The sequence below is a fragment of the Amblyomma maculatum genome, chromosome 1 (assembly GCF_055883805.1).
Source record: "Amblyomma maculatum isolate TAMU_Amacu chromosome 1, ASM5588380v1, whole genome shotgun sequence".
Lineage (NCBI taxonomy): Eukaryota > Metazoa > Arthropoda > Arachnida > Ixodida > Ixodidae > Amblyomma > Amblyomma maculatum.
The window spans coordinates 397917464-397944309 of record NC_139344.1 but is presented as its reverse complement, the minus strand read 5'-3'; the positions used below and the strand labels follow the sequence as shown (position 1 = coordinate 397944309).

Sequence of the window (26846 nt, the reverse complement as noted above, 5' to 3'; positions counted from 1 at the left end):
CGTTAAAGATCCCCAGGTGGTCGAAATTACTCCGTAGCCCTCCACTACGGCTCCTCTTTCTCTCTTTCCACTTTCATTCTCACCTTCCTACTAATCGGTTTCTGGGTAGCTTCTAACTGCGCTAAAAATTAAGGTTGTTCTCAATAAAAGAGTCGCTGCAGCAGCTTTGTATCTTTTTAACCGAAACAACTGGTGGAAATAAGTAAATCTGGGCCCGCTTGCACAAAACAATCTTAAGACTGTCTTAGCTAAGTCCAGACCTAACTGGAGTCTAAAGAATAGGCCACTAGCATGGCCGCTTAAGACTGGAGTCAAGACTGGGCTTCAGTCCTGGCTTGAATAAGTCGCTTGTATGATTACTCTCTAGTGCTGTCTTGGTTAAGACACAAGGACGCCAGGTGTATAAGTAGAGAAATTAGGGAAATACAGGGATGCGCTGGCACTGTCCCTGCTGTAAGATGTACACATTCCGTCAATTTTGCGTTGTGTAAAATTCGTGTCATTGCTTTTTGCGGCTTAATATTGTGTTACGAGGAAAAATGCCCCAAGTGGTTGCTGAGGCCGTTCTGGGAAGCCACTCTGGTGAACATGAACCCGAAGCGTTCGACGTTAACGGAACACGAGCCGTCTTAAATAAGCTTGTTCGTCCTAAAGACACCATTTAAGTCTGGACTTAGCTCGGACTTTATCGTGCAAGCCGGCCCTGGAGTAGTATTCTAGGAGGTTGACAAAAAAAGTATGGCTCGTGTCTTATCCCAAATGCACACTTTGGTAACCTTGACAGCCCATAGTTCGATAATCCGATTGTAGTTGACGAGATGTCGCCAAATCTTGTAGAGTTCTAACATGCTAATGGATTTGACTATCTGACTTTGCCATGCGAACGCTCACTTCTATGGCAGTCCTACACTTCCACAGTACAAAAGATGTTGGGTTCAGCACAAGACAGTACTTGTATATATCGAGCTTTGGAATGCAGCAATACGAAAAAGATTCACCGGTCAAATTACTCTTCAATTCTGCTCGCAAATTACTTGCATGTTAGTTTCCCCTATGTAAGGACCACATGTGACTTAAGGAAACAGCAATGAGAACAAGCACACTAGGGCACTTCGACATAATGCTCCTCAGTGCCCGATAATTTGGATCTTCCCGTCGGGCGAGGAAGATGCCAAATTGCGTCCTTATTACAACCTTGTTACACTTTTGCAAACCAGTTGCGCTGCTTTTTCTGTCGTGCTAGCACCAGGTTCAAACATCAGAGCGGTAAACAATATGGCGACACCCAGAGAACCCTTAAAGAAAGGTTCAAATAACTGTATGCCAAATGGCACAAACCGCTAGCGCCCTACGATGTAGGGAGGGATTACCATAGCTCGGGCGTGAGTAGCTTGAAATCTGTTTCTCAGACTTCCAATTGCAAGCAGGTAAACTCAGTGAAATTAAGCAGTAGTCAACTCACTTCGGTGTGCTGGTTAGGTCTGCCGACAGAATGTATCCACTGGTCAAGAGGGTCATCTGGATCCGTTGCTGTAATACCCGGGCTAGTTTCTGTGGCGCCGTAAAGTATCTGAAAGAAACCAAAAATGGCACTTAAACATGCACAACGCGAGAGGTTATAATGTTAGCAGGTACTATTTACGATTACCATGCATAATCAGTAGTTACCGGTTTAGAGACAGCTGTTTTGTTGCAACTCAAGCTGCAGCTTCTGTCTAAAGCTATCTATTCTTTACTGAGAACGATGAAGAGCCAGAAATGAAAATTGAGAAAGAAAAAAATAGCATATCAACTAAACACTCTTATATTTCTTGCTAGCGCAGAATACGTGCCCCTACAGGAGTTATTCAGAAATAAATACGAGCTGCAAAAGACACGGATGCCAATTTTATTCTAAGGCAGTACTTTTGCCATCCGTATCGCAGATTTAATGCTGACAAAAGAGTTTATCCGTTCAAATATCTAATGGTTCTGAAACGTTTCATTTTACTTCTGCAGCAGCTCTCCGCCAAAACTCGGACCTTTTCAAATACGACGGCTACCAAGGTTGCTGGAATTATAACCTAAATCTAGCGAAGACTGTTTAGTTAAGTTATACAAGTGTTTTTCGAACTTCTCGTTTAAACAGCCACCAGTTTGTCTGGCATATTTTGCACCACAAGGTGACAGAAAACTATAGAAACTCCACTGGAACCTCCAATAAATCTGACAACGTTTTCGATAGATAAGGTTTCCAGAACGTCACGGAAGGAGACAATAATTCGCATATCCTTGGAAGCAGCACAAGGGCGACAAATATTTATCCCCACTCACATCTTTTAACTAATTTGCTATAGGATGGCGGCACCCGCCTACCCAGTTTCGTTTAAGAATACTTGCTTGAACAAAGCAACCTTTCTTCAGTATTCACAGAAATAGTCTTAATAAAGCCATCATGTTAATTATTCCTAGTGCAACTTGCTTTTTCATGTTAAATATAAAAGGTTTAAGTTAATATACAGGAAAGAAAGGGCGAAGTATCTCTGTCTGTCACTGTTCTCGATGGACACCTGACCGCGCCGTAAGGTGAGAGAGGAGAGGGAGTGAACGAAAACAGAGTGATAGGGAAGAGGTGCCATAGTGGAGGCCTTTGAAAAAAAAAATGGCTGAAGCTTAGCTTGGTTAAGCCTGGTCAGATGCGAAGCATATTGATTGCTAAACTCGGCTTTCCATGGTTACACTTGGCTAAACTTTTCTTTCTTTGGTTACACGTGCTTTTACACGGTTTAAACTTGGAATGCACAATGTTTTCCCATCGCATAAAACTAGGTAATAGCATGGCTCGTTCATCTCTAATCTAACTGTGTTACCGACACGCACAACGAACATGTCCCCCAGGCCAACGATACTCGACTGCCACTACGCGAATATGTACGCAAAGCAAAAGCTCTTAGAACACCGACGTGCACGGCGTGCAACCGCAGCCGACGGCGCGAGCTGGACCCCCGTCATACCCCGTCTCTCCTCTGTCGTGACGTCAGCGTATCACGTGGTGTGACGTCACCATACCACGTGGTCCGCACGGCGTGCAACCGCAGCCGACGGCGCGAGCCGGTCCCCCGTCTCTCCTCTGTCGTGACGTCAGCATATCACGTGGTGTGACGTCACCATACCACGTGGTCCGCACGGCGTGCAACCGCAGCCGACGGCGCGAGCTGCACCCCCGTCTCTCCTCTGTCGTGACGTCAGCGTATCACGTGGTGTGACGTAGCATTCCACATTCTTTGCACGGCGTGTAACCGTCACGAAGGACTGTGGTTTACCTCTAGCAATATGCTTCGCATAGTAATTTCGCCCACGTGAACATTTTTAAGGCGCACTGAATTCGCACAGCACGCGGAAGCATTTGTCTTTCGCTTTCATCGCAACACGGCCACCGCATTCGTGTTCGAGCCCGGGTGTTCCGGTTAAGTAGGCGAGACATTGCGTTTCCGTAGTTTTCATATTAGCGCGGCTTTTCCATTCTATCTCTGATGTTTTTTTGCACAGTTTACACTCTGTAGGAATGCTACCGTCCTCGTCAGGGCTCCGGAGCCTGTCAATGTACCGTGGGATTTCATTCTCAGTGTCCTGCACGCTGATATATAAAATAAACTTCAACTTGAACAACCCAGCGCTGGAATGTCTTGAAGGCCGTAAGCGCAAAATGTAGTTGTCTGCCGTTTCAAAAAAAGAGTGTTTTCTTTTCCGAGCATAAAACAAAGTGGCGGACACAGCTGGGTAGGTTGTTTGGTGGGGTTTAACGTCCCAAAGCGACTCAGCCTATGAGAGACGCCGTAGTGGAGGACTCCAGAAATTTCGACCACCTGGGGTTCGTTAACGTGCACTGACATCGCACAGCACACGGACGCCTTGCTTTTCGCCTCCATCGAAAAGCGACCGCCGAGGCCGGGATTCGATCCCGCGTCCTTGGGAACAGTAGTCGAGCGCCGTAACCACTGCGCCACCCCGGCTTTTTTTTTTCTTTATTGCATGAATTGGTACAAATACATCAGTAAAAGATCGTGGTTGCCATGCCCCTTGGCTGCCCTACTGAAAAAGTGTATGCGAAATGTACGAGATTGCTACGATGTGTACGAGAAATGTGGGAGATTTCTAAGAGCTATGCGATTTGTACAAGAATTCTATGAGGTCTCTTAGAGCGTCTACGTTGTCTCGTAGAGTTGTACGAGGATTGTACGATGTCTCGTAGGGCGTCTACGGTGTCTCCTAGAGCGTGTACGATGTCTCGTAGGGTTGTACGAGGATTGTAGGATGTCTTGTACAGATGTACGAGGGCTCAAGCAGCTTGTAGAAGATCTCGTACAGTTCACGTAAAACCCCCGCAGACGCCGTACGCACTCTCGTAGAGCTTGTACGCTCAGTTGTAGGAGACATCGTAATGCTCGCTTAAAATCACGATGCTCGTACAGCACCAGCATTCGATTTCGCAGTGCTCATTCAGGGTCCATGCGAGTTCAGTTGGCTCACTAAGCCTCCCCATAAAAAATTAAACCAGTTATAACATGGTTCCATTCGGCCCCACACTGACCCAATTAGATACAGCCATATATGAGCTCAAATGGGCACAAAATTACGACCAATTTGGCAGGTAACGGAATTACCCAAATGGTTTTGCAAACAATGGGCACTCCCAATTGTTCTCACGTTCATAATGATCATTTAGAATCCCAACTGGATTTTCCATATTATACAGGATTACAATTCATATATGTCCTACCCTATTGGATATTCAAAGTGGTTTTGAAAATTTGAATTGGTTCCCGGGATTTCAAATGGCACTTCATATGGTATATACATAGTTCTCAATTGGATGTTCTAGTTGGTTTGGAAGATATTCATAGGCGTATGTCCTCATCCGTTCAGTTCAGTTCAGTCGTTCAGTCGTGTCCGACTCTTCGTGACCCTATGAACCATATCACGCCACGCTTTCCGGTCTCTCTCTATCTTCCTAGCATCACATAACTTCATGTGCAGCGCCTCGAGGATGCCATCTAATCATCGCGTTCGCTGCCTACCCCTTCTCCGGTGACCCTCAACCTTTCCCAACATCAAATCTTTCTCGAGCGACTCCTCTCTTCTCATCAGATGACCAAAGTAGCTGAGCTTTAACTTTAGAATTTGAACCTCCAATGAGCAGTCAGGGTTTATGGTCGACAATATCGACTGATTTGATCTTCTGGCCGTCCAAGGAACTCTCAAGATTCTCCGCCAGCACCACAATTCAAACGAGTCAATTCTTCGGCGGTCAGCCTTCTTCACAGCCCAACTCTCGCATCCATACATCACAACTGGAAAGACCATAGCACGAGTTATATGGATCTTGGTTGGCAGACTAATCTCTCTGCTCTTTACTAGGCAGTCAAGGCTAGCCATGGCTCTCTTTCCCAGAAGTAGGCGTCTCCTAATTTCATGACTGCAGTCTCCTTCCGGGGTTACCTTGGAGCCCAAGAAGAGAAAATCTGTCACGGTTTCCACTTCTTGTCCCTCTATGCTCCAGGACTTGATGGGGCAAGACGCCATGATCTTTGTCTTTTTAATGTTCAGTTTAAGTCCAAACTTCTCACTCTCTTCTTGTACGCGCATCAGAAGTCTCTTGAGCTTTACTTCACTTTCTGCCATTTAGTGGTATCATCCGCATGTATGTCCTCATATTTGACAGTTAAATAGAAAAGATAATTAAGAGAATTAAAGTTTGTGTCATAGTTTTACAGTTTATCACCGAGTTAGACAGTTGATACCAATTTCCTTCATCTGGTTGGTGAACCATATTGTATTTACATGTTAATTCCTGAATAATCATTGATATATATGCCATATATATTTCAAGTTTAATGCTTTCGTATATCTACATGGGCGTGCTGCTTACATTGAATGTAAAATATAGGCAATAGAATACATATTCTTTAATAAATACAGAGTTCAGCATGAACATATCACAAAACAAAAATGTATCCGCAATATATATATCATGGCATGAAAGAAATGCGGAAGAAATAAGATGAACTAAGACAAGATTTGAGCACTGTAACTTAATTCATTGAACGCACATCAGTGGCATAACATGCAGAAGGTCAAAGATTAATTATAATGATCAGTGCAAAATATAAGAAGAGAAAGTAGTTACACAAAGTTAAAATAATTTTGGAGCTTCAGCTAGTTTACCTCAATAATAGACGTGACAGCATCTTAAACATGAACTGCATTTTCATTCTGCAAATTTTTATATAATTTTTCTCGTTTAAAGTTATCTACTTTTCAAAATTATTACCAATGTAACAGCATTCCCTAAATGCCCCACTAACACACCTTTGACCCTACATGGCTATAGACATTGCATGCAGAGGGCACACATGGGTTGAGCTTTAGTATCAACATATTTATTTTGTTAAACTACTATTTTCTGAAATGTCCTCATTAGAAGAGCTTCCTTGATAATTGGCTTCATTTGCACCTTCCCAATTTTGTTAGCTTTATTTCACTGTGAGATGTTTGAAATTCTCACACGAGGTCATGTAACTGTGATGTCATGACCAATATGTCGACTAATCGGGATTTTTTTGGTATTTATTGTGCAGAATCTTTTCAGTCGAATGAGAACTGTTCACTTAAAGTTTAGTAAATGATGTTCCTGCTGCACACCTTGACTAGCACTGCCCTTCGTTCATTGTATCTGCCACTATGCTGTGTGCACAATGTTGATGTGTTGCCGCTGCCATGTATACGATAGTCAAACTGGCAGTCAAAATCACCCTTATATTGTGTTTTGCATATGAATGGAGGTGACGCACTATAACTGCACAGCTTTACCACCGTCAGGCATCACAAGTTTGTATGAAGAATTGGCTTGGAGTTTCATCTGTAGAAGGAAAAGTAAGTGTGATAACAGAAATGTGAAAGCCAACTCCAGTACTGAACTTCACGAACTCATAATCCCTTGCAAAGACCACAGAAAGACAATTCTCAAACGACTGAACAGCACTAACAGATGGGGTGGGAGAGAAGATGACAACAATTCTGCTTCTTTCTCTACATCACTCATTTGGCTGATTATAAACAACCGGACTGACTCTCTTTTTCAGCGCAAGAATATGCCGAGCAAAAAAGTTGCTACAGCCTTTTGAGTTTTGACTTGCACATCTACATCTATACGCCATTTTTAAGTTTCCTGAGACTATAACAAACCCTTGCTGAACTGAACTACTCTGAATTGAAGCTTTCTGCTGCATAATGACACTTGCAAATGCTGTCAGTCTCATTGTCAAATGAAAAAAAAAAAAAAAAAGAAACGATTGAGTCGGTGATCTTAGACTGATGAAAAGATGCAAAAATCCTAGTACGTTATGAGGGGCGATACCAACAGTATATGTGTTGCATCTCGAAGCTATGCATACTATACACATATATGCTGCAGCATAATATTGCAAGGAAATGTCTTTTAGATGGCATATTTTTCAGTGTCACTGTAGGCTGCGTCACGCGAGATGCGTAACCTATTGAAGAAAGCTGCACGTTCAACGATCGTCCACCAATATATGCTGTGCAGTTTCCAACAGCAGTGCATAATTATTTATGCTGCATGGAACAAGCAGCTTGGCTGCTTTTGCTTCTTTACTGCATGTATGCTGTAGGCCACAGAGACAAGTTGAAATATTTGTATGGTCAGTTTCATTAGTGCTTAATTGAAGTAACGTGCACGCAAACAGGTGTAGGTAAAAACGTCCCCGGAAAAAACGTCTCCGGAAGAAACGTCCCCTGAAGAAGCGGCAACTAGGAAAAAGTGTCCCCAATGCCAAAATCGGCCCTAGAAAAGATTTATTCTGGAACACACATGAAAAAAACCAACAAATGTTATGCCATTCTTTCTCGGCTTTAAGTTAAATGTAATCATCATATGGAACCTGCGTCCTCTGGGGGCCCGAAATGTTTACAAGAACTGCGTAATTTAAAGCATGTCACTGTCACTGTATTACCGCTGCCATAATTTTTTTTTGTCATGAATGCCCGCATCAATTCGATGTTCGCGGTCAATTCCAAGCCGACAGGTGAAACCGCTGTAATAAAGTTTACATGCATCATTCATCATTGCAGTTCGCCACGGAGAAACGTAGTCTACGTCCTATAGCGCAAGACTCCAGCCCCGTTCGGGGACATTTTTTCCTACTTCGCCAATAGGGACATTTTTTCCGGGGACGTTTTTACCGGATCCCCACGTAAACACCCCACACTGTCTTCGCTTGAAGCTTGACCGGTAAGCTATTTTTGCATGTCGCATATCTTGCGTGACTGCAGGCGCCATGCTTTCACACAACTGTTTTTGCTTTTGCTATAAGCTAGAGCCATTAAAATTTCATCACCATCCAAGAGTTGAACACTGACAGTAGTGATGCACACATCACAAAAGAAAGTATCGCTCGCGGGTGACCAGTGGAACAGTGTGCGAGCAGGATTCGGCGTCTGTTTCCAAACAAACCACTTGATCTTCCAATATAAACACACAACTAAAACAATGGCCACTGTCGCTGTTTATGATCAGGAATTTTCGCAAGGAACTTGGCGATGCATTGGGCCAAAGCTCCGATTTGCTGAACCACCGCAACGCATTTCTTATCTGTCAACCCGACGTACATGACAAGCACGCATAGTTTTTCCAGCATCGCAAAAAAAGAAGCGAAACTCACGGTGGTCTTTTCCGCCACCGCTAGCTTTCGCTAGCACCGCCACATTTCTGAATGCGCAAACTACAGGCGCGCATACACGACAAACATGTAGCGTTAGTGCGTAGACACTTGACATCGAAAGCCGTTCAAGTCGGCAACTTCCGAAACCGAAACAAGTCGAAACCAGCCGAAGCAGCCGAAGCTGTAGTGCTAGTCATAGCCATTGGTGGCGGCGTCGCGGCGTCGCGCTTTCTTTTGTGCTGCTGGCGGCGTCATGCTCTCGAGATTTGCGAGGCACAAAGCGCAGCAAAATAGCTCGTGCGATGTGCAGAAGCGTCGTCAGGTTCTGTGTAAACCTGTGCAAAAAGTGTGCCGGCGTGCCCAACAGATAGTGCGTCTTCCTTTGTGCGCTTTCACTGGAAACACTACGCTGACGGCGGGACTATTGGAGGGCGGTCACCACCCGGGACACGTTTGGCATCTCAGATGTAAGTAAATTTCCTTCTGTCCTGCACATTCTTCTGAAAACAGCGCAGAACTGGTCATGCATGCCAACACAATGCTAGTTTGTTAGTTCGTAAACAACAAGACGCGTTCATAACAAACGGTTGTTTGGTTTTGACAAAGTAAGGGGGGGGGGGGGGGGGGGGGGGGGGGTGTTAATGCTTTTGCAGCGTCTTGGAAAAGAGACAGTGTCGTGGGCTGCACGATTGGAGTAAAATATGCCGTACAAATCATCATTCGTAAGCTCATTGCGGGGTGCATGATGCCGGTGCCGTACTGCGATTCAGCCTTCGGCAAGAATTTAGTATGGGCAACTTCGTAAGTGCCTCGACCCGGTCCTTACGTTGTGCTGCAGTTGAAGCTCCGGCGCTTGTGCATTGAATTTACACGGACTGAATAAGCGGTAAAACCTACCTGCGTTACGACAGGGCTAGCTCATTATTCAAATGTTCTATAAATATTGCGGATTATGGGATAAGGAGCCGGCGAACACGCGACGGCAGTATGATTCAGCTGTAATCGTACTTAAAGCACCATTGTCGAGCCTTGGGTGCAAGTAGAAGGTAAAAAAAAAAAAAAAAAAAGTTTTTTTAGCTATTTTTGAATTTTTTCACCTGTATTGGCTTCACATTTTCTTTTGCATAATTTGTTTTGACTGAAGTAATCCACAAAAACTACAAAGTGCATATAAATGACAGACACCAAACTCAGGCCTTCAGTCCAAAAATAGCAGTAAGGTGTAAAGTTAATTATGCATTCAACAGTACCAATAGTATTGATTTTCTTGTGTAATTATCTACAAATGAAGCAAAAAACTCTACTAATTGTGCTGAGATGCCCCATCGACATCTTCCCTGATATGAAATGTGAATCAAAATGTGTGCAGGTTTTTTTGTACTCAGTGTATGAAATTCATGCAGGTTTTAAATTGAGGAGTGCATGCAGGATTCCAAGCAAAACAAGCCTTTGCTCAAGGTATCATTCCAGTGTGGTGTTTTTTTTAATTTATGCATGTTTTGTAGAAACAACTGTAGATGTTGATAAGGAACTGGTTTCGGGGGTGGCTGCTCCTGGCCCTACGGTGCTGCGATTGGTAGGTCACCGCAGCTTGCGGCGGGGGCTAGCCTGCCACTGGATTTCTATCTGTTGTAGGCAGTCTTTGTACCTACTACCGTTTCAGTGGTGGACGACGGCTGTTGCGACGTGCCTCTCTCTCCCACTTTTTTCTTCTCTATTTTCTCTTCTGTCCGCACGAGGCAGTGGAGGTGGCTCAGCTACAGAGCCAGTAGTAGGCCCGTGCATTTTCGTTATCTTCTTCCTTTAGTCGCAACAACAAGTGGTGTTGTGTCTGGATCTAGCTCATGAATGGCTACCACATTTATGAATCGTTTGGTGGCCGCATGCACTTCCATACATGGTTTGAACAGTCACGTTACATTCTGCAATTTACTTCTTTTTACTTTTTGGATGGATGTGTTTCCACTTTTGAGTGCGTAGCCTTTCACAATTCATAATTGATCGGGTGAGCGTGTTTTGACATGATAAAAGGTTTGGCAGTTCGATAGCATTGGCCCGTCATGATGCACAAGCAGCAGACTGCTTGCTGCGCTGGTGCCAATATCTTCCTAGATATCACTTGATCATCATGTCAGTGTTGAGATCATTTAATGGAAGTGTGCAGATAGCTATAATCCCACATTTTCTTCACTGGCTTGCAGGCAGGAACTTGTCAGCAAAGCAGCTTTAAAAAGGAAAGCTCACAAAAATTATTTCTCTAATTGTCTGTTAAAACTGGAAAAAAGTTATTGTATAACTAGACTGCTCACTCACCATGTCAACTTCAGCAAAAAAAAAAAAAAAAAAGGTTGGATAATAGAGGCAGTTGCACTGCAGTCCTGATAAATATGTTGAAGTTGTTGAAACATAACTTGAGCTTTGAGTGCAAAATGAATCCAAGCTAGATCTGCTGGAGAGCAAGTAAAGTTGAAAGATGGAAACATGGCACTTGACTGAATTCTCTTGTGAAAATTTATATATCTGGTCCGACTCTGCACATTCTTCCGAGTTGACGTAGTGGGAGCTAGGGATGAACTTTTGCCTTTCTTGGTGCACTGCTTGTGTGTAACCCGAGTTGGGGTGGAACATTGCATGTTCAGAGGGTGGTAGGGAAGCAAACTTGGTGGCACTAGGAAGGCTATGAACAATATGAGGATGATAGGCTGCCTTTAGACTGACTGGCTTGCATTTCTCGGTGTGTTTTGTATGTGCGAATGTTCCATAAGCTGCCACATATGTCTTGGATTTGATGTTGATTTGACTGGAATGATCAAAAACTCAATGTTATGATCGAAGTCCTCAGAACATGCTGTGATTTTACTCCTGGATTAAGTTGCAGACATTGTTTGCTGGGCATACATACCTTTGACAGGAAATCCAGTAGATGAAGGTACGGGCAGAGTGCTTGCTTATTATTCCAACCTAACTGCTCAAACAACGTCACCATTTTCTGGAAACAGATTGTTCAAGCTTCCAGCCTTCCGGTTGTTCACTCGTGCAATACAGTGAAGCGCATTTACGCCTTGGCACATGGCAGGCTCAGGGGCTTGTTCATCGCTACTGTACTAAGTTAGACCTCAAGTGGACTCGAAATGCCTTTTTCCATTGCCATGAAGTAGGGTTTAAAAGAAGGTTTGATGACGGACATACTGTTTGCTCTGCTAGCAAGTAACGAAGAGTTAGCATAACATTTCTTACAAGTTACACTATCTGGCACCTCTTGATGTGTGTTGTGCCTGCTACGCCACTGAATCCTTTGTGTGAGATCGGAGGTCCCTGCAGGATCACAGACTTATAATGCTACTTAAATTATGAGCAGATCGAGGTGGTAGATAGTAAAACTCTGTTAATGGTGAATTCCAATAACAGACTGTGGTCACTTACAGAACATTCTTTTCTGCTCATTTTGGACCAACTGTATTCCAAATGCAGATCCGGAACACAGGTTTCATCTTCCAAATGCAGATGAGGAGCGATTGCTGAGCCAAGATCGCTCCATGGAGCAGTCTGGATTGCTCTGCCGAAATCAACAGGACCAGCTGGAAATTTACTTGAGTATGTGTTCAGCTGCACCTACCATTTCCAGTAGATTGTCTCTGCTGCGCTTGCTGTGCCCTCTGCAATAATCGACTATTGGTACTTGCCGCTGCTACGAATGCAAATTGCTGTCATGAACTAGTGCTCACTTTTGAGGACAGCAAGTCTGAGAGCAGCAGTATTCTGCAATAATCTTTTTTAAAGACCTCAGCTCAGAGTGCGACTGGAAAACTATGTGCAGAAACAATCTTTGTGTGCTATTTGTGAACTCGAAGCCATTCCTCAACTCTGAAACAGTGAAAACAGTGATCTGAGCCTTTGTTTTATTTGAGAATAGTGCCAAAGAAATCTTACCGTGCTTGCCCGCACTAGACTATCTGAAAGAATGGCATAAACTGTTGAGGTCAACACCATTCTAAGACCTATTACAGGTTTAAAACAGACGACATGTGTACACGAAGCACAGGCTAGCGCACAGAATGACTGGCAATTCCTCTGTCAGTCCATGGGCACTACCTACTTGCGCTAGCATGAGTTCCAAACACAATCGGGACACAATTTGTGCTGGATGCAGGTGCTCTGTTGTGGAGCGGGCAATCCACTTAAGTTCTGGGATTGTAATTCACTATATGTGGAGGAAAAGCAAGTGAACATCTCTCTGCTGGCATATGTCACATTGCCTGCTGCCATCGCTTTTGGTTTCAATATGTGCTAGTGACGGGAATGCTCACAGCACAAGTGGGAGTGGAGACACTGATCTGCGCCATTATGGAAATGCCAGGATGTTAGCATGGGCAAACATCTCTTTGCATCACCACGAAGGTTGCTAAGGCTCAGCTCCATGTATGAGCAAGCGAGTGCAGTGCGGGCATATGTCAGACAGCTCGTTAACTATGGGCCTACAGCAACAGCTGCCATACCTTTAATGAGAACTCTCGACTAAAAAGGCAATTTTACAAAGAGCAAAGTAAATGATGATAATGACTTTTTTTTTTATTTAACAAAGCAGGTGGTCAGAGTGAAGAACTCATGCCACGACTGTTAATATGCCTCTACTGCCCCATTTGTAAAGCAAGCAGATTGAAGTTCTCGAATGAGCATGTTTACAGTCGTGAGCAGCTCTGTTCGATGTGTGTCCATAGGGTGGCACATTGTTTCATTGTTCAAAAGAATACTAAACAAAAGGTGGTTTGGAACTTAAAGGGGAAAGAACAGAGAAGCTGGCTGTATTTTTGTTTTGTTTTTTCCTAACAAAAAAAAAGAAGCTGGCTGTAGATGCAGAAATACTGTGAATGGTGAGAGGTGGACAGGTACTAAGCAGTCGTGAACTGCACCTGGACTTTGCAAGGAGCCTCATGCTACTCATGAGCCACAGTTTGGCCATACCTAGCTTATATAAGCTTGACTTGTACAAAACATGCCTGCAAATGCAACCCTGCCTCAAGGCTGCCTACACCCTACTGTGGCAGCTTCAGCGTTTAGGACATTTGACTAGTGAGCTGGGTGACGCGGGCTCGGTCTTAGCTGGGGTGGTTGCATTTCGATGGTGGAAAAATGCTATGTGCCCATGTGCTTTATAGTGTCAGTGCACACTAAAGAAGCGTAGATGGTCGAAATTATCCAGAGCTATCTACAATGTTGAACACCATGATCAAATCAAGGCTGCCTACTGTTAGCATTAGTAGAGTACCTTCGCAATGCCACAAAGTCTGCCCCTCACCACACTCCTAAATTTCGTTGTTTGCAACTCTACTCAGGTTACTTAGTTTGATGACCCCTTTTCCTGAAACAGTAGCAGTTGACGAAAAGAAGTGTAAAAGCATATCTCACGCCCATGCACTGAACTCCGAGAAAGGTGCTGATTTGGTCATAATTTTTTTTTTTCATGAGAATTTGGTCAGTGTCATAATATGACCCTTGGAAAGTCATATCTCTACTGAAATGTTCATGTAATAATCTGGGTAGCTTTTATAGATGGCTTGGATGATATCATAAGTGCTATGATGGTGAACTGTGCTTAGTGTCTGCAATACCTGCATGATGAAGATGGTGAATGCAAATTAGACAGATTTTTGCTCTACTTTTGGTTCACCAGTGGGTGCCTAGTGAGTCGTCAGTGCAAGCTATCCATAGGTTCACTTTCTTCATGCAATTTACATAGCTGTGGAGTTCTCATAATAGCAGAAGTATCATATTTATGGGTCACTAACTTTTTTTTTTAATGTAAGATAAGTAAATACGTCGTCAGCAACCTTAGAGCGCAGCATGCTCTTTACCTGTATTACCTGTTTATCATGGATAGAATAATGATGCTGTACTCCTGTGCTACTTTCAGTGTTCAATTCTACACGGTAGCACATCACTATACTCAGGGTTAAATGTCTGGCTATGCAGCTGAAGCTAGGCAAGAAAGTGAAGGCAACATACCTCTCTTCCCTTGCCATGTAGAGTGGGTTACTTCAGCGCTAGTGACCTTGCATTAACTCTCCAACTTTCTCCCTTCACTTCAAGCCTGCACATGCCTAGCCCAAATAGTGAGCAAACCACTCTCCTCGGCAAAGAGACTAAAACTTGTCTCCTTTCCTTTCGTACCTTGGCTGCATAGCCCACAACATGTCTCCGTGTATAGCAAGATTCAATGCCATATTTCCTCTTACTGTCGGAGCACCCTCTGCTTCTGCTGTACCACCCTTGCAGCAGCCCAGTGTTTTGTTTACCACAGAAATTCATGTCTGTGCAAGCTACACTGGCATGGAAAGGTGCATTTCTGAGCCAACTTTCATGCTTTATGATGGTACTCTCTTTGATCGCCTTTAAGTTGCATCAAACCTGGTCATGTGTGTTGGTCAGTACCAAATGAAGTAAATTTCTTTGACTAACATACTTTGAGAAGGATGGCAATTTGCATGAGTTGGTAAGGCGTCATCTTGAAAGTAGCAGCACGAAAAAACAAGGATGTGAAAGGAGGCAAGCAGGCAGTAACTCGCAACTAAATTTTATTGATGCAAACATGAAATATATAAAGCCAAGCAACGCCGCAAACTGCTCAGTCACTGATAAGCAGACAGCAAAACATCAATCACTAAAATATCCGAGCGGTTCCATTTATGTAGATATAGGTAGAGGTACCAACTTGGCTGTGCATTGTAAAGAATGCACTGGTTGCTTTCAGTTTCTTTCAGCTGCGCACATTCTGGCTGTCATCCATTTCAAATCAGCTGGAAAATCATTGAAGCTGAAGGCATTTCACGACTAGGTAATGAATGTGCTAGTGAGCCATCCATCGTGTTAACATGCAGTGAGTTGGGATATCTAGATTAGGGAAGTGCTCTTAAATTTTAGTGACTCATGTTTTGCTTTCTGCTTATAAGTGATTGAGTGGTTTGCATTGTCGCTTGACTCCTTTATATGTTGCAAGTTAGCGCCTGTCTTGTCTCCTTTCACAGCCTTGTTTTTTCGGGCTGCTTTGTTCAAGATAAAATACAATTTCTGCTACTTAGGTCATAAAATGAATTCTAATGAAGTTCCACATCTCTTAGAAAAGTAGTATTGTAGTTACAGGCATGTATTAAGGCCCTGCACTACAAATTAAGAGGCTCGCTCGATATAAAGCATAAAGGGAGAGCTTGTCTGATCTTGGGCCTAGTGGGCATTAGTGGATTATGGATAGGTTGATGTTAAAATGTACTTGCAGTTAAAATCAAGTAAATGCTTTATTTGTAACTAGGGCCACTGTGATGCCTGACCTGTTCTTTTGCCAGGCTGGCGACGAGATGGAGTGAAAGGATTTATTTCAGTGTTGGTATGTCTCGGGTGATGTCAACATTGTTTCTTCTCTGGCTTTATAGGCAGTCGCCCTTCAACGAATTCAATCCTAAAGTGAAAGTTTGAATCCAAAAAAATATTAATCTAGGATTACTTAGCAGGCAGAGGCGAATTCATACAGTGACTTACACCAGCATGCCACGCATCATTTCAAGAGTATTGTGGTGTTCCTATTCTATGCCTTTATTTCTTGCTCACAAAGCCTCTGCATGTAGGTCTTGCACTATATTATGCTTTGATTTGTTGGTTCATGGTACTTTTTACCTTACAGCAAGCTCCATGTGGCTTCAAAGCAATGGCTTCTTCAAGCTCTACAATACCCTTTGCCAGAATCGCACAGTGCTATGATGGGCAAGTAGGACATTGATGTAAGTGCTGAAGACATTTTTCAGCATGTGTAGTTTCTTATCTGCCTAACCTGCTATTGCATTTGTGGCTCCTTATGTTTATTTTGAGGTTCAGGTTTCTTCAGTGTTTTCTTTGATTGCTGCCATTGCTTACTGGCTATGGCATTTGGCTGCTGAGCCTGAGAATATGGAATGGAATGGTGCCTGGGGCCTGTCGATACAGGCAAAATGCAAATTTGCCTACATGTTGGGCAGTGGCAGTGCACAGTTTAAAGAACTTTTTGTGGAAGAGGGAGGGCTCTGGAAATTAGCCCAGAAGCCCTCTTTCATGATGTCTCTCATAGCTAATGTTCAGCTTTAGGGTAATAAAAGGACATTGAGGACAAGCTGAAGCTAGCTTGTGTTATACATTTCTGCATTCTATTCACTAAAATGCTATTTTACAGAAAATGCAAGTTTCTTTTTAAGGTAGGAAAAGCCAGAAGTTTTGAAACAAATCTCATTACCAGCTGATTTTATAAGATGTGAGGATAGTACACCTTGAAGTGAAGCTCATGCACCTTCACTGTGGTTGCTGCAGTTGTTGGGCTAGTTATATTCCTCTGACTGCAAATTAAATTAGCAGAGTACAGTAGGGGCAATGCAGTCGATATAGGTTTCAGTAGTCTTGACATTGCACTGCTTTCATATAAGTACTACCATCTTTCATTTGAATATGATTGACAGTATTCTGAGTAGTGGCAGGCCGGCCACATGTGATCAGAGTTCTTGAGTGCATACTGGTTGCAGATTTTCACCATACCGCCATGGCTGGGATGCCACGTACCGGGATGCCAGTAGCACTGCAGCAACTGAGAAGGAAGTGGTTGAGCATTTAATTGGATGGGAAAATTCAGTGTTATCTGTACTTTTAAGTGTTAAGCTGATGTAATTTGTGCATGTGGAATCATGTCAAGCAGTTATTACTTCTCGGCTAGCTGTATTGGCGGCGGAGGTACTACAAACTACTGAGGAAAGTGTTGCTGGCTTCTGTCCTCATTGAAATGCAGCTGCTGATGATAACAAATGTGGCAAGAAACAGGTGGCCTTGCTTCCACCTTGAAATATGTGCGTGTTTGTGAAAAGCATTGTTTTGAGGCTTAAAGGTAACCGATACCATACCCCTTCCATGGAGAGTAGACCAAAGCACATCCTCATGATTTGTGAGTGAGGAGGGAGAACTCACAAGTTTCAGCAAATGTAAATGGCGGTATGGGGTTGTTCTGGCAGAATACTTCTGCAGTGCTTCTCTCCTCAGCGAAAACCCCTTCACTGTGGCGGTAAAACCTGTTTTGGGGGCAGAAATAGGGTGCTGCCGGGAGACATCTCTTGTGACAATGACCACATCCATTACCTGCTCCACTCTGCCTTGGTTTGCTCTCTCTATTAAAGGGATTAAGCTCTTAAGAGCACCTTAACCTTACAGGTACCATTCATAACCCCCCTCCCTTCCCTTCTGGTTTTCAATAGAGAAGGCATGCTCCTCCCAAGATTCGTGCATAACATGAGACTTAATACAGAAATATTCAGCATGGCACCCAACTTCTGCCGCAACGGGGATTGGGAGAATATTTTTGCAGGTCCTCGGTGCACAATCACATAATACTTCATTGACATAGCCTACTATATGTCACCTACACATTACTCGTGGAGTTTGTATTCTTTTTTTTCTTGAGAGAAAAGCGCTGTTCAGTCAAAAGGCACGATGCGGGGGAATGTGGAGTGAGCACTGATTCTGTGTGTTCGCAATTTTTGCTTAGCTTTCGTTCTTTTTCTTCTGGTGGTTTGGCAGGGTTGCTGATATTCGAGCGACACAAGAACTGAGTCATGAGTCTGCTTCTTCGCAGTAGGATCGTGCGTTTGTTTTCCTCATTGTAATGAAAATGTGCAAGGGTACTGACCCTATGTGGGGCTGCGAACATATTTATAGCGCATGAGTTATTTGCACACATGCCCACCACACACTTGCAGTTTTGTAGTGGTGAAAAGAAGTAGCTGTCAAGACTGAGAGCATCTTCTAAGGGCACATAAATGTTGATGTTTGAAATTAAGCTGTGAATTTATACAAGATGTGGCTTAGTTATTGAACTAACAATTTTTTAGCACTATAGTTGTTTCATGTAACGGGTTTAACTTAAGGTACAAAGGTGGCCGATTGAGCCCTGTGCTCTAACACACTGTGCACAGAAGCAGTCAAATCTTTAGTCCTCCCTATCTTCTGCTCAGGCCAAAGCAACTCATACCTTGTTGACACAAAAGTGACGTGTCTGTATTATTCCTGCATATCCTGCGTGGCGGTTTTTTTTCCTTTTTCATTCTACTGGGAGGGAGTGAGAAAAGGGCTGCAAGGTCTTTCTCGTCTATGCGGGAAGGACGAAAGGGTACTGGGAGGTTGGCTGTCAAAGTGCTTTAAAACGAGTGACTGCTTCAAGCTGCCCGGGGCGCTTGATAAATTGTGGGTGGATGGGAAGGGGGAGTGGAGGTAGTGGGAGGGGGGTCTAGCTGTTCTCCGAGCTAAGCGCACAGCAGCATGTATGCTTCTTCCTTTTTTTTTTTACTTAGTAGTGCGGAGAGGATAAAAAAATGGGGGCGGGGGGGGTTTGGCCAGCGCAGGTGGTGCTGTTTCAAACGAGTGACCGCCTGGAGCTGCCCTTGGCAAAGCACAGAGCAGTATGCACGCTTGCTCCTTTTTTCCCGTAGCAGTGAGGTGTGCGCTGTGATAGCCTGAGTGGCAGTGGAGGGAGCACTGAAGATTTGGCTGCTTCTGTGCCCGTGCACTGGGGCAGGTTTTGTACCTTAAGTTAAGCCCGCTATGTGATACAAGCCTGAATCACTTTGGGGCATTAAACCCCAAACCAAACCTTATGTGAAACATCTTGTATACTATTTCATGGCTTAATCCAAACATCAATGTTTATGCACCGTTCAGAAGATACTCTGTCTTGACAGAATAATTTTTTGCGCCACTACAAAACTGCATGTGTATAACGCAAATAACTCAAGCTCTGGTACTGAATATATGCAGCCCCACATACGGCAAGTACTCTTGCACATATTCATTACACTGCGGAGAGCAAACGCACCATCCCGGTGACATGATGCGAAAAAGCCGACTCAACTCCAGAGTCCCCGCGTCGCTTTGCATACCCATACAAGCTGTACACTAAACTATCGAAAGAAACAGAACAAAAGCAAAAAATTGCAAACGCACAGAATCAGTGCTCACTACATTCCCGCGCATCTCGTCTTGACTGAGCAGCGCGCATCTGTTAAAAAAAATCTAGGAGATACATATATGTGTCGTATAGGCTACGTCATCCATGTGTGACGTGACTGTGCACCCAGGACCTGCAAAAATATTTTCCCACAGGAATTGCGCTATGCAGGATAGCTGATACTCTTGAGTTTTGCAAAGAGCCTTTGTAGATAATTGTGCCCCCTGGTCAGTTCAAGGAGCAAGAGGCACGTTGGAGCACAATTACCTATTATAATCTGTATGATCCTGAATGGGCCAGGGCTCTTGTGCCATTCGCAGGGCAGCGTACAGCTTGTGAGATTGAGTATCGTGACAGGAAATTGGCACTTCACAAAAAATACTTTCACTTGAACTTCAACTCCATGCAGCCCTCAATGCCTGCTTTTCATTTGTTGGCAGTTAGGTGACCTTGAGGGCTCATCGACTGCCACTCAACTTGTAAACACGGGACATTATATCATTTGCTCGCTATTTGTGCTTTGTTCTGCGAGTTTATCCAGCTTTTCACAAAAGTGGATGCAGTGAGTATGCACAGATCTGTTTTGTGAAGCATTGGCTGAGTGATGGCCCAGGTCAACCCTGTTCAACCCAGAACTTCTGGCATATTGTTTCGTGGATACAGCTTTGGCTACCCTCCTGACATCCCAGCTTTTGACACCAAGTATGCATAACCATGGCCTATCACAAACTGCAATGCTGTAATTGATCATCACATACTTCTGTGGTGCTGCACATTTCAAATTGTCACTATATGGGAGCAATGTTTCAGAACCTACTTAATGCAGAGCTATGATACACATTTGAGGACTAAGAGCAAGTTTGCTCTGCATGGTGACTTCCAGAGACAGGGACACACTTGTGGGGAAAGGCATGTTGCGTACATACCTTCCAACCCTTTGATTTACCAGAAAACCAGATTTTTGACCGAACTTTCTGATTGCACGATCACTGCCTAAATGTTTCGATAAGGGGCTTCTGCCTGCAAAGAATGGCTTTTGCAAAACCGGCACTGCGGAATCAGCAGCCACGTCTTAATTGCCAGCATCTCCATCAAAGGCCCCACTAGCACCATTGGCATCATTGGCTAAGCAGGAAATCAATCAAAGCAGACTTTAGCTGAGCGAGAGTAGGTGTGGCTGGCTGCACACACAGTTGATGTACTTCGTTTCTTGTAGGCAGCGGTGCACAGCTAATGCAGCCACAGTAGATATAGATGCTTTGCTGGCTTCGCTTTCAATCTGAACTAAGGGCAGCTGCTCAGTGCACTTCACGTTAAAGGGTTTTTCCAAATGTCACGCCATCTGATCCTCCTGTATTGAGCTCAGCCGCATGCCTCATCTTACCAAGCTGCTCTATGCACAACAATGGCGTGATTGCTCTTCTTTCAGAACCATCACAGCCAACAACGGTCGAAGACGACATTACGTGTAAAAGGGCTAGTAATGGTTTTGCATTGAAGACTTACAGCACTCCGATGGTGCTGAGAGAAAACTGCGGTGGTGGGCATGCAGATCAGTTTTGCTTTAGCTATGGAGACATAGCGAGAACACTCTGTGACGGCCTGTAGATATCTCGGCGTACACCTTTAGACATGTATTGCACGCTTGCTGCTGCATGTGTGTATGCTCAGGATGTTTAGATTAGGACTCATCAGACACTGCCTGAAAGTGGCAGCCCCCCCCTTTCGGACATTGAAACATCAAACATGGCCTCTTCATCACCCCCTATTGGGCAGTCTTCCCATTTTTGGTCTTAGCACATACGTATAAAGGAAGCTGGGGGCCCACAGCAGCGCAGTTGAGCCTTTGGAACAATGAACATTTGTGCTAGAGGCATCAATGGCTTAGTTGTCATATCAGGGTAGTACAGACGTCTTCAGACTCGCGGTGCTGTCTAAGTTCACTACTCATAGCCTGAGTTGCTTTATTGCATAAAAAAAAGTCCCAGCCTAGTAAAACTGCTCTGTTGTGGCCGATGAAAGACACGAACGCAGGCAGCTGGGAATGGAAGTGAGTTTTATTCACCAACGCCTCGGCCTATATAGCCCTTGTTTTGCGCAATATCAGATGTCAGTTTAGGCGCATGCGCAAGACAAGGGCTATATAAGCAAAGGCATTCGTGAATAAAACTCACGTTCCTGGCTGCCTGCGTTTGTGTCTTTCTTTGGCCACAACAGAACAAAAATATGTTTTGCAAACTGCATGAACAAGGCAGCTGTGAAAAATGGCTGAAAACAATTCACGTCTGGCAACATTTTCTGTCATTGACATAAAGCTTGTGTAGAACAGGATTTAGGCATTGAGAAGTGCTAGAATTGCTGTGAAATCTAGTGACCTAGTTGCGTGTTTGCACTCGAAGTGCTCGGCGGTGAGCGTTGAGCACATGTAAAGTGCAAAGAAGCATATTGCAGCGCATGCAGCCCAGCCAAGAAATTTGGCTTTCCAGAATCAAATGCCGCTTGTTTCCAAGCAAGCTAGGATCTGTAATTGTAAATGTACTTGACTGCGAATATCCCTGAGCCACTCTGAAGACAGAATTGACCCCCCCTCCCCACAGCACCGTGCGTCTAAAACATTATGCACTGAGGCAATCTGCAAGCCATCGATGTGTGCAGCACAGGTGTTCCATGGCACAACTGCACCTCCGGTACCTCCCTCTTCCTATTTACAATATGCCATTCCCTACAATTGCACCACTGTTCACAGTGGTTCATAGAAACCCCTGCACATGCTTTGTTTGCTGTTAGCCGTCAAATGCTTGCTGCAATTTGGCACTCGGCACGCTCTGAAATGTTGCTGAGGCATCCGGTGACAACTTGAAATATGCCTATACCACAGCAGTATAATGCGGTGATCAACTACAGCATTAAAAGCTGCACCTGACAACAGCTATACATACTCATCGTTAGCTGCATGGACTTCGGGAGACTTGTCTTGGTCATACTTGAAACAATGTTTCAGTATTTTCGAGTCAGATAGGTTCCCACAGAGCCAATGCTTCAAAAAGTGGGTCTGTGAATCTTATTGTATCCGCTTTAATGAAAGGCTGTGTATGCAGTAGAATGAAGTCCGCACAGCGTGTGAACGCTACAATGCCTCATGTTTGCAAGTGGAGGTCGAAGTGGCCCTATATTAGCGTCATTGCAACTTTGAAATTCGTGAGAAAACTTGAGTTTTCTCCTGCACTCGAGGAGCGATTAAAGTAAAGCTTCATTTCTAAAAAAAAATCCCTCGAGGATCGCTGGGGCTAAAGGTTTCAGTCAAGGTCTCCATGCATTCTTTCCGCATGGTATTTCTCAAGAAGACTTTGTTGGAAGGAACGCTCGGAGGCCGTCATGAATTCTAACCAAGCCTTGAGTAGAGGAACAGCTGTTTCCTTCACTCTGGAGCAGAGGCAGAAGGTTGAGTCGAGGTGCATCTTCATATGATCATATATGTAGGATTGCATAATCTTTCAGGTTTATTTTTATTCTTTAGCCGTGTATGCTGAGCCATATCCAAGAGTGCACACTTCTACTTCTCGAAGGCCGTTTAAATCTCCAGTTTTGCACTGCTCTCTTGACTTTGTAGTTATTGTAGCTTTTCATGAAGCGGTGTACAAATGTCATTGATCGATAGGTGAAGAAAAGAAGCCAGCAGTCGGCGAGGCCAAGGAAAGCACTGGGGATTGTACTTTGTGTGTTTTTTTTTAATTTTTACTTTGGTAATCACACAAATTAGTAATGTAATCTGTTTAGGGGAAAGATAAATGCAAAGTAGAAGGAAAAACAACGTGCCGATGGTGGGGACCGAACCCACGACCTCCGAATATCGCGTCCGGTGCTCTTCCAACTGAGCTACATCGGTCGCTGTTCTACCTGCTACTTTCTTGGGTATTAATGTTGTCTCTATATGAACCTTGAGAGTGTTCACCAGCGCCACCCTCAACCATAGCGGTGGACGTGGAGATGAGGGTGCTCGTCTTTTTTTTTTTTTTAATTTTTACTTTGGTAATTACACAAATTAGTAATGTAATCTGTTTAGGGGAAAGATAAACACAAAGTAGAAGGAAAAACAATGTGACGATGGTGGGGACCAATCCCATAAAGTACAATCCCCAGTGCTTTCCTTGGCCTCGCCGACTGTTGGCTTCTTTTCTTCATGTATTATAATGAGTACCCTCAATTCCCCTTAATTTATCTGCTTGTCGCCTACGGGGGTCTCGGTTCTGGAAGTCTTGAAGCCATAGGTAGCATAAAGCACAGCTTTCGCCCTCGCTCTTGATCACATTCTATGTGACGCTGGCGGTAACACAGGACATTCCACGTCCACCGCTATGGTTGAGGGCGGCGCTGGTGAACACTCTCAAGGTTCGTATAGAGACAACATTAATACGTAAGAAAGTAGCAGGTGGAACAGCGGCCGATGTAGCTCAGTTGGAAGAGCACCGGACGCGATATTCGAAGGTCGTGGCTTCGGTCTCCACCATCGGCACATTGTTTTTGCTTCTACTTTGTGTTTATCTTTCCCCTAAACAGATTACATTACTAATTTGTGTGATTACCGAAGCAAAAATTGAAAAAAAAAAAAAAAAAGTACAATCCCCAGTGCTTTCCTTGGCCTCGCCGACTGTTGGCTTCTTTTCTTCATATATTATAACGAATACCCTCATTTCCCCTTCATTTATCTGATTGATCGATAGGACATGGTTCGAAGGCCCTTGAAATATCTGTTCGACTGAGGTATCAAATTTTGTGGGGGGTCTGATGCTGAACAGTCTGTATGCTCGTGTCAGTTCCTCAGATTTCTGTAGTTCAGAATCGAAACTTTTTGAATTGAATTGTTGTCAAATAATAGTATAGCACCTACTTGTCCCTTTCCCAAAATGTTTGGAAAAACATGAGCTGAATTTTTGGATCTGGGATATAGTCCTGCTTTTTTTGCATTTTGCAGACGTCGCACAGTGAAAACCTGTATCCAAGCCCGAACCCAACAGGTCAACAGCAGCAGAACAAGGGAACCTATATCCAAGCTCCAAACTGGTGGACCGAAAGCAGATGTTTTGTGACCGCAGTGTGTCAGCCATGCTGAGACATGGCATGAATAAAGCCAATCCAGGTGACCACATGTGTCTTTTCCAAGCATGCATGCTTTGCACATGAGGCATATCTCATGGAGGGCATCATTTCGGCAAAACGTTTTGTCACAACTGCAGCAAACACTGATTGAGGCCTTGCACAAGGCCTAAAGCTGGGATATTAGTATTATGCGCAACACAAACATGAGGAGTGGTGTAGGAGCCTTGCAACCATGCAGAGTATCACTATAGCATGGTAGCATTCCTATGTCAATGTCTCTCGTCCTCTAAGATCACACTGCTGTTTTGCATCTTTTGAATCCTGAGTCTCGAACAATCCTCACGCTGTGTGCAGGTCGGTAACCAGGCACAGGTTTTTGCATGCCGTACCTTTTGAAGCGAAAGCTTGTCTACGCGTATCAGACTGCAGCTTCGCGTGGCTTCACATAGCCTAGTTCTGCGCATACGTGTGACGTCACAGCCAAGGCCAGCTGTGCAGCCTCCTCGCCATGTTCTGCCAGCATTGCCTAGCAACGCTTAAGAGGTGTGCGACTCCTCCTCAAAAAAAAAAAATTTTGTCTCCACCGGGAATCTAACCTCCATCCCTTGGATCCCCAGCCAAGCGCTTTACCACTGTGCCACCCCCAGATCGTTAAGCGCTGTTCACAACTCCGCTTGTCTACCGTGATGCAATGGCTTGGCGACACATTTGAATGTATCAAATACTAAAATATAGTTAAGTCAGTCAGTTAGGGTGCGGCCGAGATGTATCAAATACATGTTAATTAAACCAGTCAAGCTGACGCCACGCTACCTGAAGTTGAGCCAAATAAAGGGCATAGGAAGGGATTGGGCGTGCAATTTGAAAGTACCAAAGACTAAAATAGTCAAATCAGTCAATTAGGGTGACGTCAAGGATGTGACACGCAACCGGAAGTAGAGCCGGAAAGGGGCATAGGAGGGTGTTGGCACGCAATTTGAAAGTACCAAAGACTAAAATGGGTAAACAAGAAGTGAATTAAGCAACCAACAGTAGCATCCGTGCTTTCATATTACTCCAATGCAGATTCTGCACTGCTCTAATTTTTTACACACCTGTCATGCAACAGTACTATGATACATATTTTCAAAACATATTGATGCAAATACAAGAATTGCAACGCAGACTGACGAGTCTGCGTTACAATTCCAGGTGGTTGCGCCGATGTGGCAGTGATTCGTTCCGCCATCGGACAACAATAAGTCCGCCTTGCGCGGCAACAGCCCATTATGTGGCCCTTTTTTTTTTTTTTTTTAGGGCTGCTGCAGCTGAGGCTCTTGGGGAGCACTTCAGGTGAGGGTCAAAGGGAGTACCTTTGAAAGACAAACAGAACCACCTTTGCAGGCTGCGAGGTTCGAAACTGGGTTTGGGCCCACTGCGGAGGAGGGGCGCGCAGCGGGGTTTACGGAGCTTCTCCCAAACGCACACCCCTGGAAAAGCCGAGCGCCAGGCCGGGGGACGCTTGTACCCATTTTTACCGGTGGGTGCCCGGCGGTGGGTTTCGAACTAACCACCGTGGCCTAGTGGTTAGAGCGCCCGTCTCGGCTGCGGGAGGTAGTTAGTTCGAAACCCACCGCCGGACACCCACCGGTAAAAATGGGTACAAGCGTCCCCCGGCCTGGCGCTCGGCTTTTCCAGGGGTGTGCGTTTGGGAGAAGCTCCGTAAACCCCGCTGCGCGCCCCTCCTCTGCAGTGGCCCCAAACCCAGTTTCGAACCTCGCAGCCTGCAAAGGTGGTTCTGTTTGTCTTTCAAAGGTACTCCCTTTGACCCTCACCTGAAGTGCTCCCCTAGAGTCTCAGCTGCAGCAGTCCTAAAAAAAGGGCCACATAATCGGCTGTTGCCGCGCAAGGCGGACTTATTGTTGTCCGATGGCGGAACGAATCACTGCCACATCGGCGCAACTATTTGGGCCGTGTCTTTCAAAGGACGAGTACCTTTGAAAGACAAACAGAACCACCTTTGCAGGCTGCGAGGTTCCAAACTGGGT

The 26846-nt window shown here is 44.5% G+C and overlaps 2 protein-coding genes across 3 annotated transcripts in view; one reads left to right on the top strand and one right to left on the bottom strand.

Moving 5' to 3' along the window:
- Positions 1 to 26846, bottom strand: part of LOC146208668 (medium-chain acyl-CoA ligase ACSF2, mitochondrial-like) — a 52130-nt gene that overhangs the window by 10345 nt on the left and 14939 nt on the right. Inside the window, exon 12 of the mRNA XM_084595883.1 lies at positions 1463 to 1570. Coding sequence (XP_084452009.1) covers positions 1463 to 1570 — 108 coding nt within the window. The remainder of the gene's footprint in view (positions 1 to 1462; positions 1571 to 26846) is intronic.
- Positions 8550 to 24862, top strand: LOC146208669 (uncharacterized). 2 transcript variants are annotated; one of them, XM_084595877.1, is made up of 4 exons: positions 8550 to 9187; positions 12225 to 12314; positions 16393 to 16489; positions 24695 to 24862. In XM_084595877.1, exons 1-3 carry the CDS (start codon positions 8974 to 8976, stop codon positions 16467 to 16469), a joined length of 381 nt encoding a protein of 126 aa, XP_084452003.1. In that variant the 5' UTR covers positions 8550 to 8973; the 3' UTR covers positions 16470 to 16489; positions 24695 to 24862. The 2 variants fall into 2 exon arrangements, with proteins under 2 accessions (XP_084452003.1, XP_084452000.1); XM_084595874.1 differs by having other exon boundaries at positions 8555 to 9187; positions 12192 to 12314.

Excerpts from the sequence above, each read along its gene's own strand:
- LOC146208669 (XM_084595874.1), top strand. The coding sequence starts at position 8,974 with ATGCTCTCGAGATTTGCGAGGCACAAAGCGCAGCAAAATAGCTCGTGC. Across the intron at positions 9,188-12,191 it reads ACACGTTTGGCATCTCAGAT|ATCCGGAACACAGGTTTCAT; the intron begins GTAAGTAAATTT and ends TTCCAAATGCAG. Across the intron at positions 12,315-16,392 it reads CCAGCTGGAAATTTACTTGA|CAAGCTCCATGTGGCTTCAA; the intron begins GTATGTGTTCAG and ends TTTACCTTACAG.